Source organism: Polypterus senegalus, chromosome 3 (genome assembly GCF_016835505.1).
Source record: "Polypterus senegalus isolate Bchr_013 chromosome 3, ASM1683550v1, whole genome shotgun sequence".
Taxonomy (NCBI): Eukaryota; Metazoa; Chordata; class Cladistia; order Polypteriformes; family Polypteridae; genus Polypterus; species Polypterus senegalus.
In genome coordinates, this window is record NC_053156.1 from 279890864 (window position 1) to 279908266 (window position 17403).

Consider the following 17403-nt stretch of genomic DNA (forward strand, 5'->3'; position numbering starts at 1 on the left):
AAAATTCCCATCCATTATACCCATCATGAATAATGTACAGTAGATTATGTCTCCTTAATCCAATCAAAGGAGTACCAGGGAACTGCAGCCTATGTCTCAAGTGTATAATTTTCATATATTTAATTACCCTCAGTGCTTAACAGTATTGATATAGTTAAAATTTAGCAAACATTAAACCGAGCATAATCTTAAACAACATAAAAATAATTAAATTGGTCTGAGGTTTGAAATTCTAGAATCAAGCAGATTGAAAAAGCAGTTCAAATATTGCATTGTTATACTTTTGCATTTGACTAGAGCTAGGGTGGTTACTTCTCAAGATCAAACTATAGTGTATTGAAAATCAGTTCTGGGAAATACCTCAAGGGAAAATGTTTATAAACAGTTACAAAACCTATATGTAAAACCACTTAGAATATACTGACCAAAAGAAACAAAAAACTGTAATACCTCTTTTTTGGAAAAAAAGAAAAAATAGAAAAAAGGAATCCTTGGATCAGGCAGTAAGGTTTAATGTTACAATACCTCTGAAACACGTTGTGCAGTCCTCTGCACTCTGACCAATAGTGCACCCGCCTATTAAGCTTGCAATAGATAGTTTAGATTTTTCATAATTTTAGTGCAGTTGCTAATACTGAGGAAGGATTAGCATCCCAGCTAGGTGTGGTCTCTGCATTTGATACAATACTGCCAAGAGTAAATGGGTTAGGGAAATAAATTTGAACAATATTTTTATAAATCATTTGCATTTTGTGCTCCAGTCCTGTTGCGATATTTATACTACAGTATACTGTATTTGTAATTTTCACTCTTCGTGGTTGTGTTTTTTGCTTCTATTGGCTATCAGCAGGAACGATATGCCCAAGAAAGAACTGGCAAAATCCTTCCATTTCTTAGTACAGTCTTATTCAGTAAAGAATTGCATGGGGTCAAAGCTTATCTTTGCAACAGTTATGACAAAGAATTAAATTCAATTCTTTATTGTCCTGAGTGCCAGTACCATATACAATGAAATGATTACTTGCATGTGCCTCAGCAGAAAGGAAATAAACACCAGAAACAAAATTAAATATAAATTCAGAAAGTGGCAACAAGTGCATCTACAAGGTAACAGCAGTTAGTAGCATTGGAGGCGACAAGATTACTGATTGATCATGAGTCTAATTGCAGTTGGGGGGGAATAAACTTTTCCTGAATCTGGAGGTGTGTGTTCAGATGGACTTTAGATGCTTCCCAAATGGGAGGAGAGTGAAAAGTGACAATGCAGGATGGTTCTAGTCCCATCTGTTACTATTTACCTTCTTAAGACAGCATGTGGTGTAGATGTCATGGATCTTAGTGTGCTTAGTGTCTGTGATCTGCTGTGCTTTTTTTCACCACTTGCTGCAGAGCTCTGTGATCCTGAATTGAGCAACTGCTGTACCATGACGTAATGCATCCTGTAAGGATGGATTCCACAGCATACCTGTAGAATCTGCACAGGATTATGGGTGACATCCTGGCCATCCTCAGTTTCCCGAGGATGTAAAGGTGTTGTTGGACTTTGTTAATTACTACTGCAGTGTGACTTCACCATTTAAGGTCATCAGTGAGGGTCACCCCATGGAACCTAAAGTTGCTAACCTGCTCCACAGCTGCCCCTCTGGTGTAGATTTCTGCAAGCAGGTGAGAGGGCATTGTCCAAATTTACAATTGTTCCCTTAGTTTTCCTAACACTGAGGCTGAGGTTATTGTCCTGGCACCATTCTGCCAGGAATCTGATAACCTCTCTGTAAAGCTATTTCATTGTCCTTGCCGATCAGACTGATCACATTGATGTTGTCGGCATACTTAAGGATAATATTAGAGTTGTATTTTGCCTCACAGGTAAAGAGAGAGTAAAGCAGGGCACTCCGCATGCTGCCCTGCGGGGTGCCAGTGTTGTTGATGATAACGGTGGATGAAGATTTTCCACTAATACAAACATGCTGATGTTTGCCAGTAATGAAATCAAGGACCCAGTTACACAGTGTAGAGCTAAGCCCCGGATCCTGGAGTTTAGCAGTGAGCTGGGATAAGATGACCGTGTTAAATGCAGATTAGCAGTTCAGAAACGGCAGCCTGCCATACCATTTCTTGTTCTCTAGGTGAGATAGAGCAGTGTGAAGTGCTATGGTAATGGCATCCTCAGTGGACCTGTTGCAACGGTAGGCAACCTGGAGGGGATCCAAATTGTCAGAGATGATATCCTTAATGTGTTCCAGCACCAGCCTCTCAAAGCACTTCATGGCTATAGGAGTAAGTGCTACTGGGTGGTTATCATTAAGGCAGTCCACTTTAGTACAGGAATGATGGCTGTGTTCTTGAAGCAGGTGGGAACAGATGAAATTCTCAAAGATGTGTTAAAAATGTCTCTAAAGACAGCAGTTAGCTGGATGTGGCATATTTTTAAAACGTGACCTGAAACTCCATCTAGGCCGGATGCTTCGCAGTTGCTGACTCGGGAGAAAGTCCTCCTTACGTCATTCTCGGAGATCCTCAAGCTGGAGTTTTGCGTCGCTGCTGGAGATCACACAAGCCTGTCCAAGTTAGAGAGCTTATCGCAGGCGAAAAACACATTCAGCTCATCTGTGAGTAAAGTGGTGGTAGTTGTAGCTGCATGCATCCGGCATTTGTAATCTGTAATTACCTGGATGTGCTGCCACATCAACTCAAACAGCACAGCAGACACTCGTTGGAAGTCCAAGAAAGAACCAACACCGGATGAAAAATCTATTGCTAGGCACATTTACACAAACACACACATCGGGCCTAATTAGTTTCTGTTAGCTTGCCTGGCAATCCTATCTGAAAACCTTACTATTTTAGTTTACAGAAAAGTATAGCAAAACCCTGTATAAAATGAATTATTAGCAGTTTCAGTCATGGAAGTCATTTGGTTGAGCACAGCTGTGCAGCTGATTTTCTTTTTGTTTTTTTTTTTTCTTCTTATATAAATGAACACATTTTATCAAATGTCATGTCATAAGAACTTGGAGGGTTTTAAGAACATTGTGTCCTTTCTAAGTTGAGTAATTTGGTTTTACAAAATTATATAGAAAGGCACCACAGTGGTGTACCACCAGTTATCTTGGTTCATTTCTCTCTCTCTGTTTGTGTCTCTGCATTTTAGGTATGAGTGAGTGATTTGGGGTGGACATCTAGGATCCTACTTGCCTTGCATCCATTGCTACCAGGATAGGGTTTGTTTCAGTTTATAGTGGAAAACATTTCTAAAATAAGTACATGGATGACAGTGTGAGAAGCAGATTAGTTGATCTGAAATTGAATGTTTTCCTAACATCTGTTTTCATCCCACAATCACATTTATCAGTTTTTTCTGTACCACCAGCTCTGCAGTTAATACGATTACTAATGAAAAGGTGGCTATAAAGAAACTACATCGTCCGTTCCAGTCAGAAACTTTTGCCAAGAGAGCCTACCGGGAGCTGTGTCTTTTAAAGCACATGAAGCATGAAAATGTAAGTGACATTTTCTTATCTTTGACCCAACATCACATGCACTATACAAAGAAGTATCTTGCACATTAATGCCTTTGTAAGGAGTTTTGAGAGACAGGTATATTTTTGTCTATAGACTATTTTCTGAATTTTATAAAAATTCCAGGTAAGTTGTAGGAAATGTTTAGGCATGCAAAGTATTAATCATCGCAGTACCATAAGATGTCTTAGAATTGAAATTAATACGTCTTCACAAGAAAGCATTACACTTTTGCCAAATTAATGTAAGCAGCACAGAGTATTGATATACTGAAGTGTTGTGATCCTGAACTTTTAAGAAGCAGAAATTATTTTTATCATTCCATAGGTGATTGGACTTTTAGATGTCTTCACACCTGCCAGCCGTCTAGATGACTTTCATGACTTGTAAGATTGTGGTTTTTTTTTTTTTTTTTAATAACTTTTACATGTGATCAGCTTCTGCAAGTATCTGCAACAACTTCTTTGGTGAACTGTATTATTTCTTTTCTTTGCAAGTTACCTTGTTATGCCTTTCATGCATACCGATCTGTTGAAAATCATGGGACTTCTCTCAGAAGAACGGATTCAATACCTGGTGTACCAAATCTTGAAGGGACTCAAGGTGAGCCGTTCTGGATATGTGCTGGAATAATGGACCAACTAGATCTTTGGGAATCTGATTTTTATGATCCTAGAAGTTTTTGATTTGAGTTTTCTGTATTTACAGCAAATTAAAAGTTATGATTGTGGTTCTGAAGAGGCACAGGTACCAATCGCTGCATTCTGGAAAAAATGGCCAGAACCCAAAATGTGCAAAATGAGGTTTTATTTTATGAAATGAGAGACAAAGAATATGAGCATTAAACCAATTTACTAGGCATGTTGTGCCCCTATTGTATATCATGTATAATTGCTATTAGACTTATTAATACTGTATGTACATTTTAAATATTTTTCAGATTTCTTGCTAATTTTCATGAGAGTAGTGCGCTGGCATTCTACCAATATTATAGAGAGACACAATCAGCTAATTGCTTCCCACTGGTACAGATGTTTTTGTGTTTCATTAAAACATCCGCTTCGTCTCATTCATTGTATAACTGTTTTGAAATGGGGGTGTAGAAGGGTCCATACATTTGTCGTCCATTTAACGTACAAAATCCTTTACAGGCCTACAGAATTTGTATTTTGTCTGCCCACATTAAGTGGTTATTCATTTTACTTTCTTTTGTGCTGAAAATATGCTGTTCAACAAATTAATTCTGATCCATCACTTCAACATATTTTAATTACAGTGGATGAGTTCTATAAAATGTTTGGGTTTAAGATAAACATAAAGCATAGTATTCTATCAGTGTTTCTTTACATAGTACCTGCTATGAACATTTTATATTCACTGTGTCAGTTCACACTACATTTTAGGAATCATGATTATCCGGCACTTTAAATTTTACCAAATTTCTGGATTTCATTAATCATATTGTTAATGGCTGGTCTATACACTTTTAATGGGTTTAAAAAATTTGCAATTAAAATCAACATTCATTCCACACCTTCTAAGTGCCTACATGTTTTGTTTTCAGCTTATACCCTACTGAATTATATTTATTTATTGAATACATATGGGTCTATTATCATTCCCCATCCTTTAACAGACCTGTTTTATTTACTGCCAATGAATGCCATGTAACCAATATAAGCACTTTTAGTGTGTAAGCTTTGTTGAACTACTAGCTTGCTACCTAATTGTTATTAACGGAAAATACTTATCTACATACTATTTTAAAACAAGAACAGCATGTACTATAATATTTTAAAAATAGAAAACATCATTCACTCAGTGAAAACACTGAATTTGCAGTGTTTGGCAGCCTTTTATTAACATTATCCTTAATTTACTCCTAAAGCTAAGTGCTAATAACAGTCAGCAGCTCTAATCTTTTAAGATGGCTTACTAACTTATAACTTCAGATGATAATATTGTTTCATGTTTTTCTTTTTTGTGCTGGGGTATTTGAGGCAATATATTGATACAGTGGTTAGTATTTTTCCTCATGAATCCAGTGTTCTGTATTTGAATCATGTGCCTGGAAATTTGTCCAAATGGAGTTTGCAGGTTTTTCTTATGTCTATGTGGGTTTCCCACCCACATTTGCAAATACATGTGTATTGGGTTAGTTGGAAGTTTCAAGTTTTGTGAAATGAAAGAGGACCTGCAGTGGACTGCTGCTCTGTCCAGGGCTATTTTCTGCCTTGTGTCCATTGCAGTGTTAGGCTCCAGGCCCACATTACCCAAGATAAATTAAGCTTCTTTAAGGATCATATGTTGGAGGAAGGCTTGAATGGGGCCAATGTACTGTTAAAATGAACTTAAACGCACATGAAGAAATTGAATAACTTATTATAACGCAGTGTACTGTTTTTATTAAAGGTTATTAAAAGAGAGAGGTTTATGGATAAAAATAGGAGGAGAAGCCTCTAGTTTTGGTTAAAGATTCACTAAAGTCATGTACACCATTGCCAGAGAGACACCTTTGTCTACTGTAAAATTTTGTAGAATAAACTCCTTTTTAAAGAAAGTTTTGGTTTTTTTTTATTGATTTTAATTATTTCCCTTTTTTTCAGTACATCCACTCGGCAGGAATTATCCACAGGGTAAGGAGTGGTAACTTTCTTTTCTATTTTTATGCTGTCATAGACAAGGAATGTACTTTAAGAAGCAAAGAGATTAAATTGTTGCTTAACAAACATGCTGGAGGGCATAAGAAACAAAATGTTCCCCCAGAAGTAATTACCCTTGCCTATTCCAAACAGATACAGTTTTGACAACGGCGAATATCGTTTGGCTGTTGTTTCCTTTAGAATTGACAATCTACCCAAGTATTTCAGAGGTTTCCAGGTATTAAAGTTAATATCCTTTAAAGATATAGCCCCTTCATAATATTGTGGCATAATTAGAAACTTTGTTGGTATCGGACACTTGAATTCTGAATTTAAACTAGAAATCTAGATTTAAAGACACTTTCCTAGGTGATTATTATTATAGTTCATTCACTGATCAGCTCTTCTTAAAATAAGGGCCGTGGGCTTAAGTCTCTTCTACTGACTGAACTTGTATGTATGCACACTACATAGATAACACCTTTTAAGGAAATGTGTATTTCACCCCCAGGTGTCTCTTTAACATTCAGCTTGTTTTGTTATAGGATCTGAAGCCAGGAAATCTTGGTGTTAATGAAGACTGTGAACTTAAGGTAATGCATGCTGTTTGGGTGTAGTAGCCTTACAATATAATAAAAATATGATCACACTTCAGCAGTGGTGATTTCCTAAATTGTCAATAAAAGCCTTTATTTATATAGTGGGCCAGAATATTTCTATGGATCATTTTAATCTGATACTCGTTGACAGCAATGCAGGTATAATGTTGATACAGAAATATTCAACCACCCTACCCTTAATTGTTTACATGTTATTGAGTTATATGTATTTGTGTACTTGATTCAAATTTTCTAGTCATGGATAACTCTTGTATTACACTCTCGTTTTACAAATTGGAGATATCATGATGCCAGAATTTTTCTATTTGATACCAATACCAGTGAAAATTTTATAATACTTGATACCTTTCGACACCACGGAAAAACCAGAAATCCCATTCAGTGGCCTATTATAAATGTACCTCCATAACTGAAGTGAGCAATATTGTGCCTTTTTCTGTAATGGAATGTAAAATATATAAATACTATACTGTCCTTACTTTTTTCATTTGTCCCAGCATTAAAGCTTCCTCTGTGAAATCAAACTTGTAAGTTTTACATTAGTCCTTTAATTCAGAGTCCCAGTGAAATACATAACAGCTTGTTATTTTAGCATACCATACCCTTATGAGACCTAATGCTAAGGCTGTTCATACTGCATTTTATTGTAAATCCTTTTGATTGTTTTTTACTATGTCTTTCCTAGTGCGTTTAGTTTTTCTACACCTGTTGGTATACTTGGTGTAACCAACATTTAACCCTTTCCCTCTTGGTATAAATGTGTTGCACAAAATAAATGACCCCATCCCTGTATTGAATTATGTAGGACATTTGCCTGGTTTGTATTACACTGCAGAGTACCTGTAATAAGGCTGTACTATCATAGTTAGAATCTGGAACTTCAGTTTGGTTTTCTGAACTGTTTCATTATGTAGATGCAATAAGAATTATACTGGGGGAAAAATATACAGTTTTCCAAAAATATATATGCATGTGTATTTATATGTATTTACTGCATGCTGTGGTTGAGTTTCACATTGCAGATTTATTTCTGTTTTTGTTGCATGTAAGTGTGATTGATTTTAATGATAATGTGTTTGTAATCATGTTTATCTTGCTGGACCAGTATGCAGAAGTTTGCTTTCAAGAGTGAATTGAATCAAATTGAATTTAGAACATTTACAAGTAGTATTTTTACTGTTATTCAGGCATGGAAACAAGCAGATTACAAGAACTAAACAGCTTCATTATTTACAGCTACATTGTAAGTTTCACATATCACTACTTCCATCCAGTCTTTCATACATCCATTTTGTAAAGGGGTTAATTCTGTTTAGGTTTGCCAGAGGCCAGTGCCAATTCTGGCAGTAGTGGGCATTTGGTAGGGGGAAAACTCTAGATGAGGCATTAGTCGACTACAGAACACATCTGCACTTTTTCATAACTTACACATTCCAAAATTTAAACAGTGAAACTTGTACAAAATTTGGAGCATACATGTATCAACCCTTAGTTTTAAAAATTGCTATAAGATTTTCACGTTGAGTTGATTTTTTTCGGGGAATGGGCACTGTAGCTCAAGCTTACTACCAAAATCTCTTGGTATTTTTTTAAACCATTAATGGATATAAAATGTTTTGAGGTGTGAGCCCAAATGTCAAATAAGTGATCGAGAAACTGCAGAGCTGTAATTCAATTATGGGCCTTTATAACAAAAAGAAGACTTGGTAGAGTACATGACACTAAGGTCTGACATTTGTCCTTCATAGATACTTGATTTTGGCCTGGCAAGGCATGCAGATGCTCAGATGACTGGTTATGTAGTGACAAGATGGTATCGGGCTCCAGAAGTGATTCTGAACTGGATGCACTACACTCAAACAGGTAAGTGTTGCTTACTTTTTATATTTTCTTGAGGAAGTAAGAGAGGAGCTGTGTCAGAGTATATCTGCAGAAGGGGGGGAAATTCATATTTCCACTCAAAATTAATAGGTTATTTTTTTCAGTTTGGAAATGCCATATTCCATTGTTTATTACATCTGCACATCATACTAATGATTACAAGTAACCTAGTATTCACATTTCTGTATGTCAATGATTATTCAAGTATTTAATTGATCCAAATGGTGCATATTTATGGTGGAGCAGAAAACTGGTATGAAACTATACAAATGAGGATTAAAAATAACATTCAAAAACTGGCATGCAACTATACAAATGTGGCTTCAAAGTAGCAAGCAAAACTTTTTGCCATTTTTCCACCATAAGATTGGGATTTGAGTGGTTGATGTAATGAAAAGACATGCTGAGATGGAAACAGTGTTTTGTCTGTCATTAAGCATTGATAGAAATATTTTGCATTGGAGCAGCACTGTTATGTGAATATATGCTACTACTGGACTAGTTTGCTATTATGAGCAGTTCTACTTGGTCCAACAAGTAAGTTTTCTTCTGGGAAATAAAGTAAAAAATAGCCACTTAAGTTATCATAGTCATTTTAAAATTTTGTTCATCCTGCAAATAACTGGTGTAATGTTTGTTGGCACCCTCGGCATTTTTGATGCATACTGAACATATGAATTCCACTATAATTTGAAAATCTATGCTCATTGTGTGCATCCATTTATGGAAGCAGTGTACCCATCTGCAGTATAGTACTCGATGCCAAGGCTTGGAAAGTCCTGGTACGGTTGCTCAAAAATGACTGAATTCCGCTTAATTGTGGGCAACATGGGAAAACCTCTTTCTGCTGCAGCTTGTCTATGAGTTGACATTCTAATAAATTTAGGCTGATAGCAAATGGGGAGAAAGCTATTTATTAGATAGGCCTACCATAATAAAGTCTCCACTTGTATATACTAAATGTTTGAAGTCCGTCAGTCCCAAACACTCTGTTAGCTACAAGAAGGTCTTAACAGAAGAATGGGATGATTGCATCATGTACAAATGAAACCCTTAACTTCAACTGGAAAATTGTAGTAGAAGAATAAATAGTCCTACTGAAACATGCAAGGAAATGCATGTAATCCAGCGATTTCAGACTCTCAGAATTTCTCTGGTGTGTAAGTTAGTGGAGGTATGTGCATGAAAATGACTAAGTAATGGTTTTCTTTCCACGGTTGGGCCCAGTTGGGTACTTGCTGAGGCTGTCATGGACATCAGGACAGAACAGAGAAAAAAATTAAACCTTACAAGTGTTAAAAATTTAAGACTGAACAAAAATATTGTTTAAACATAAAGGCTTTCAGATTAATTTTGAATGAACGACATTAAGTCATGCAAATGTTAAGGTGAGGAATTCCAGATGCAAGGTTGGGGGGTTGAAATTGTACTCTGTGAGAACATTTATGCCCAGTACCAGAGAACCTAAGGGCATATGGAGGATTATAGTGATGAAGCAGTTGAACAAAGTATGATGGAGCTAGAATATGTTAAACCTTGTCAGAAATTAAAGTTTTTATTTGATACATAAGGTAACAGGCAGTCAGTGCAGTTAGTACAAAACAAGGCTGATGTGTTGTGTGCACTTGATGTATGTGAGAACTCTAGCAGCTGTGTTCTGGATATATTGCAGTCTAGGGAGTGTTTTAACAGGAATCCCAGCAAACCGGCAGTTAGAATAGTCAAGATGAGGCATAAGGCAAGTATGCAGAAATGTGTCCTCGTCTCTCCTAAAATACAATCGGTGAAGATGAGCAATATTAGTAATAAATGGTTTTCATAAGTGAACTTATGAGGCTCACATATAAGTGATGAGTGAATATGAATTAAGTTATGCATAACTTAAAGGTTAAACCAATGCACCATCAATGTTAATATTGGAGTATGAAATCTTGGAGACAATTGACTTGGGACCAACTAAAAACCACCCCACTCCTATTGGCATTCAGTTTAAGAAGATTAGAATTCAACCAAGTCTTTAGATCTGAAATGCATTCCTACAAAGAATAAAATGGCATATCAGTGGTAGACCTGCTATTAAATTAGATCTGAGTGTCATCAACATAATAAGAAAGCTGAGGCCATGTTGGAGAATCCATTTGTCATAAAGGAAGCATATATATTAGAAAATGAAAGGGACTGATAAGATTAGATAAAATTTAAACCAAGACAGAACCATGCCTGCTATGCCACTTGAGGAAGGGAGATTCATTTGTAGTGTCAAAGGCTGCACTAAGATCAAGGAGTAGGAGAATGCGGAGTTCCCCATCATCAGTAGATACAAGGAGATCATTAAGGACTTTCAGTAGACCAGTCTTAGCACTGTCTAACATGTGAAAAACAAACGGTTCATAAATTCTCTTGTTTAACTAAACAGGCCTGAAGTGGCAACCACGTCCAGTACCTTAGATGGACCATGATGCAATCAAGACAGGTTAGACCAAGACTAGTTTCCTTAACAATAGGGTGTAATAGGAACAGTTTAAAAGAAGATGGAACACTGCTCGAAGATGTATTAATGAGGTAAGAAATGGGACCTGCAATAACTGAGGTATAAAATTTGAGAGGAAAGAGCAGGATCGAGTTGTGGAGAGGAAGATTTTGACTTTGAAATTAACACAAATGATCAATGAGTGCAAAATCAGTCCAAACGGCTTGGAAACCTTAGAAAATTTGTCATGCGGAAAATGAAAAGCAGCAAACTAAACTTAACAACTTATAAATGTTACTAATTCAGGCCACAAAAAAGTATAAAAATGCTGCATATTGCTTGACAGAATTGAACACACAGTCGTATACAGACAGAGTATGCATGAATACTGCCTTCATGCAAGAGCCATTTCTCTAGAGCTCAGTAAAATCATTAATTTAAAATACAGTATTGGTTCTGTAAAGTTTTAATTTGCTTCAGCTGCTAATGTGCTGCATTTCAAATGTAAAGTTGGTCCTTGATTATCTCGTATCACCCTATGTATCACTTTTTATATACGATACACAAATGCAGGAGATTAAAAACATGTCTTGCGTAGCATAAATTGTTTTGGAAGATGTCATCCCGTGATGGTTAGCCTGCGGTTTTAAGGGGCAATTAGGATAGCTGTCACACGAATGTGTGAATTTAAAATCAGATTACTCTACAGCATTCAAAATGAACATGAACATATGTTTCTATCAAATGGTATGATAATGACATTCTCCTTCTCTCCTGTAATGCAGTTTGTAATTGCATACTGTGTATGTGAGTTGTAGTGTAAAAGGATTTTAATGCTGTTCCAAACTGTGAGTTTCAGGTACAGTATTTTTCTGTGTCTGCGTCATTTCAGGATTTCACATGTTTATCTTTTTTCTAGTGTATTATTAAAATCAACATCTGCACTAACAGACACTTCACGTTATAGCTACAATGCAGGGACAGTAAAGTTTTCAGGTTTACTTAGAAAGAAAATGTAGAGCTAAATTATGAATATTTCACAAAAGTAATGTGTGTATTACAGTAATTTGTCACACAGTTATGCCTAGCAAATCTGAGGACTCGGGCGTATGGAATTTGTATAATAGAATAATATACTAATAATATACTCCTTTTTTTTAGTAAAAATAAAGTTAGTTTGCTTAAATATTTACAGCTATAATATTTTAAATTACGAGTTGTTTAGGATTTGTTTCAAAGTAGATTGTACATACAGTAATTCAGAAAAGTCAGAATACTTGTGGTATTAATCTTGGCTGTATTATTTTGAACTAATTGACAAAAAGAAAAAATGTGTTGGGAATAAATAAATTTGCTCTATACTTGGCAGTGTGCAAGCAGACCATTCAGGTTTGATCCTTCCCTTGCACCCGTCACTGCTGCCATAAGTTCTTGCTCATGGAACACTAAATTTTTTAATTGGGTAGATTTAGAGAGGTGATGGAATTATAAATCATCCTGTATTCTGGGTCATCAAATTCCTGATTTTATCTTTAGAAATCATGTTTTTGTTTTGAAGAAAATCATTAATGTTTTAGAATTTGTGCTCATTATTAGTTCAAACCTGAGATTTTTTTGCCACTCTCGTGTACTGTTTTTCTTTTTCAGTTGACATCTGGTCTGTTGGCTGCATCATGGCTGAGATGATTAATGGCAGGACTCTATTTAAAGGAAATGATTGTATCCTTTTATTTCCTGCTTTATTCTGCATTACACCACCTTGCTGTATTTTTTACTTATTAACAAGTTTTAATACATGGTGTGAACAAGTTGCGAGTTGAAACGGAATTTATACAGTTTATTTAATACAAGAGGGTGAAGAGTTTTTTATTTCTTGATGTGTGTGTTTTTTTTTTTTTTTTATTGCAGAATCAAAATTTTCTGTATTATATTTTTATGTTGATTATCTATATATGTAACTTTTTTTAGTGATAAAGTGCAATGGAATATAGTGGACTTTTCACATGCAGTTTGTTAAAACTAAAAGTGTTTTGATTTGATTAGAGTCCAGTCGCTTTGCAAAGACACTTCAAACATATCCACTGAGATTATGGAATTTGTTGATATGTTTTTTTTTTAAAGCAGTATATATGTAATTTCACAATTAATGACCGATCAAAAACTATTCAATTAAAAACTACACACAATTGTGAATTATCAGTAAATTGATTAGTGGTGTTTGGTCTAACTCTAACACTAAAAAAAAAAAAACCAAACACCACATGTACACAATTTTTTTTATTTTTTTTTTATTTGAGAGGCATTATGTTTCTGATTTCCACCTTGCCTCTATTCAAAGTAAAAGGCTGATGGGAATCCCTGCAATTCTCCCAGTTGTCCAACTACAAATATTATTGGAACAACTAATTAGGTTGCATGTGGAAGGTCATGTGGAATTTTCTACTCCTTTGTGAATCCAGCCATCCATTTTCTAACCCGCTGAATCCGAATACAGGGTCACGGGGGTCTGCTGGAGCCAATCCCAGCCAACACAGGGCACAAGGCAGGAACCAATCCTGGGCAGGGTGCCAACCCACCACAGGACACACACAAACACACCCACACACCAAGCACACACTAGGGCCAATTTAGAATCGCCAATCCACCTAACCTGCATGTCTTTGGATTGTGGGAGGAAACCGGAGTGCCTGGAGGAAACCCACGCAGACACGGGGAGAACATGCAAACTCCACGCAGGGAGGACCCGGGAAGCGAACCCGGGTCTCCTAACTGCGAGGCAGCAGCGCTACCACTGCGCCACCGTGCCGCCCCCCTTTGTGAATCTACAGATTGATTGTGATCATAAATGAAGATAACCAATTTGTAGGTTCACATATTTTTGACTCTCCAGATTTCAAATTAGTTGTGGGATGCCCATGACTCCCTGATCATTGTATAAAATTGGATTGGGCATTGAAAGAATTAAAGTCCTTGTGGTTCTAAATGTATTGATTCCCATTTATAGCCTGTAATTTCTCCCACCTTACATTGTTACAAATAAAAAGTACTTCCTTCAGAGTTTAAAGAGGTATTTAGTAAAGAAAAAAATGTAATCTCCTCTTCATTGGCCTTATGATCGTGCAAGTAATTTGTAACCTAAGACACCTTCCTAAGAGAGAAACTGTACTCTCTTCAAAGCAGAAACTAACTAAATGGAGGAATATGTAAAAAAAGACATGGAAAAGGTTTTAATCTGAAAGTACCGTTGGGATTCACTTTTTGTAGAAAAAAAAAGTGATCATTAAGACCTTGTATTGAAGATTGAGATTTGAACAAATTTACAAATAAAAATTACATTTTTCCTCCCTCTCCTTATTCAAATCACTGGATCCACAATATTTACAAAGTTCAGGAAGTAGCTTAATTAATATTCACAAAGGTGACGAATGGAAGATGGCATTTAATACTACCCCGGTACATTATAAATATTCAGTAATTCCTTAAGGATTGATAAACACATTGGCAGTATTTCGGGTTAACAACATTTTTAGCCATGTTGTAGTTTGTGTGCGTGTATGCTGCTGATATTCAATTTTTTTTTCTTAATCTTTTGAATCTGTTTATGGATATAGACTTTGCATTTTTTTTGCCTTCATTCTCTGTCATCAGTTGTTTGTCTGACTAAATATCCTTGAAATTTTAGACAAAAATAATTCCCTTGGGAAAACTTGAAGGCAAGAACTACTACCAAAAAATTATTTGATAAAAAATGATAGTACTTCCTGATTATAAATTAGGGCAGAAGGTGAGGCTTACAATGTGGGATATTTGACAGTAAGTTCAATTGTTGAAATTTCTCTGTACAACTGGACCCTATTATGCCATCAAAAAAGTGGGTCTAGCTTTTCATTTGGCCTTTCCGATCCATTTCAAAATTCATCCAATATTTAATGTGTCCTGACTTAAATCTGTATCGGCCTCATCATTATCTAAACTTACTCCATCCTCATCCAAATCGTTGCTATGGTAGTTGCTACCATGTGATCAGTGACATAATGATGCCTGACATCATTACATGGTGTCTGTTTTAAGATGGTTTCACAGTTGATTTAATATCCTAGCTTATGACAAAACAATTCCTTGTGTGTGCTATTGTTTGTTTTTTGTACAGAGCCCTCTAAATATTAGTTTTTACTCTTGCTTTAACAGTCGACAAATTACTTTTTGTCTTTGATTTTAGTCATTGGCAATTATGTCCCTGTTAATGGAATTTCTACATGTCCCCTTAACAAAGATTTTGGATTACATCTTGCCTGAAGAAGGGGCCTGAGTTGCCTCGAAAGCTTGCATATTGTAATCTTTTTAGTTAGCCAATAAAAGGTGTCATTTTGCTTGGCTTTTCTCTACATTCATAATGGCTAACACGATACAACAACCTAGTACTACAGTTGTCTTCCCTTAAATGTTTTTTTTTGTCATTTCCTGGTCTTCTCCTTCACTAATAATTTAGTTCAGAATGCTTTTCAGTCTGCTCAGTGCATTGTGCTTTCAGATCTAATGTTTTTACTTCCTACTTATAATACTTTACATTTACTTATAGTAAATTTCATTTACCACATATCTGCCCTAGCCTGTATGTTGTCCAGGTCTACATACTAAAGATTTAGCTGATTCTGCATTATTTATCATTCTGCTTAGTTTATTATGATCTTCTAACTGAACCAACTTGTTATTTATATTCTTATCCTGATTGTTTTTACATAAAAAGAGCGGTGACCCCAGAAGTGATGCCTGAGGGACTCCAATTTTAACATTATCTAATTCTTTGACTCTTACCGCCTACCTGAAGATTGTTGCAGACTATGTGCACTCCTTCATCACAACAGTATTTACTGATGGCATTGGCCTCTTTCAAAAGGGTAATGTGCTCTGCCATACTGCAGAAATGTTGAGGAATGGTTTGAGGGACATGATAAAGAGTTCTAGGTGTTGACTTGGGCTCTAAATTCCCCAGATCTTAATCCAGTTGAGCATCTGTGGGATGTGCTAGAAAAACAAGTCTGATTCATGGGGGCCCCACCTCACAGCTTAAAGGATTTGCAGCTAATGTCTTGGTGCCAGATATGTTTATGACTGCTAAAGGAAATTGGAAGTAATACATTTTATTACATGTTCTTGAAATTAATATACTTGGGATTAAGGATATTTTCCTGTTTACTTTTTGCTTAATGCAACCATTATGGGTAGTGTTTTCATGCAAATAAGGAAGCAAAATAGCATTGAAATGTTTCTGAAGCTCTTCAGCAATATAAATAAGATCTTACCAATGGAAATACAATTTACTAACAACCTGAATATTTAGCTGTTATGTAGGGTAGCACGGTAGTGCCTCTGGTGCCTATGGATGCATCCTGAGCTTTGAATTTCATGTGCGGTCCCTCCTTTTAGTGTCTGCACATTTTCCCCATGTGAACATGGTGTTTCATTGCAAAACACCAAAGGGTATTATTTGTAAAAATCCTGGGAATTATCTTCTTACACTAAGCCATGGTCCATACCAGAATGAATTAAGCTTGTGTGTGATATATATATATATATATATATATATATATATATATATATATATATATATATATATATATATATATATATATATATATATATACAGTATAATAACTTTTTTTGTTTGCTTGCACCATAATGTGCATCAACTCTTGTCTGTTATTGTGTGTATCCTTGCATCCTTGACTACTTTGGCAAGACATGGATCAGCTGAGCCAAATCATGCGAGTGACAGGGGTTCCGGATACAGATTTCATTCAGAAGTTGGAGAGTCCTGAGGTAACTTTGAACTGTACTGAAGGTTTCATTTCTATATTACCAAAAATGTGCTTGCAAGTTTTAATCAATGAAGATACTTTGCAGAACACAACAGGTGTTGTGTATATCATGCAGTGAAAGCCCCAGGAAAAATCATCTAATTGTACTTTTATGTTGTAGGGCATTTTTGCAAAGTACCTTTGGGATGGATGCATTTATACTATACCAACCTAAAGCAAAGGTGCTTGAAAAATGATAATCTGGCAACATTACCTCTTTCAGCACAAGAAAAAGTTGCCCTGTTGTTTGGGGTGCATGAATTCCTAGTTACACCCCAGTAAACCAATTTAATGCCCAATGCATTGAAAAAGATGGTAATTGCCAGAAAAAGAAGATACCGGTGGTCTGCAACCTATTCTATTTTTGCATCCCTTTAACCTGCACCGTTCTCATTCAATCAGCAGTAAATATA

General features: G+C 35.9%; 1 protein-coding gene across 1 annotated transcript in view; it reads left to right on the forward strand.

Annotated features, from left to right (window-relative positions):
• Positions 1-17403, forward strand: part of mapk13 (mitogen-activated protein kinase 13) — a 47948-nt gene that overhangs the window by 15272 nt on the left and 15273 nt on the right. The window contains exons 2-9 of the mRNA XM_039749290.1: positions 3371-3500; positions 3847-3905; positions 4017-4122; positions 6126-6155; positions 6707-6754; positions 8530-8644; positions 12780-12851; positions 16873-16952. Of these exons, the coding sequence (XP_039605224.1) occupies positions 3371-3500; positions 3847-3905; positions 4017-4122; positions 6126-6155; positions 6707-6754; positions 8530-8644; positions 12780-12851; positions 16873-16952 (640 nt within the window). The remainder of the gene's footprint in view (positions 1-3370; positions 3501-3846; positions 3906-4016; positions 4123-6125; positions 6156-6706; positions 6755-8529; positions 8645-12779; positions 12852-16872; positions 16953-17403) is intronic.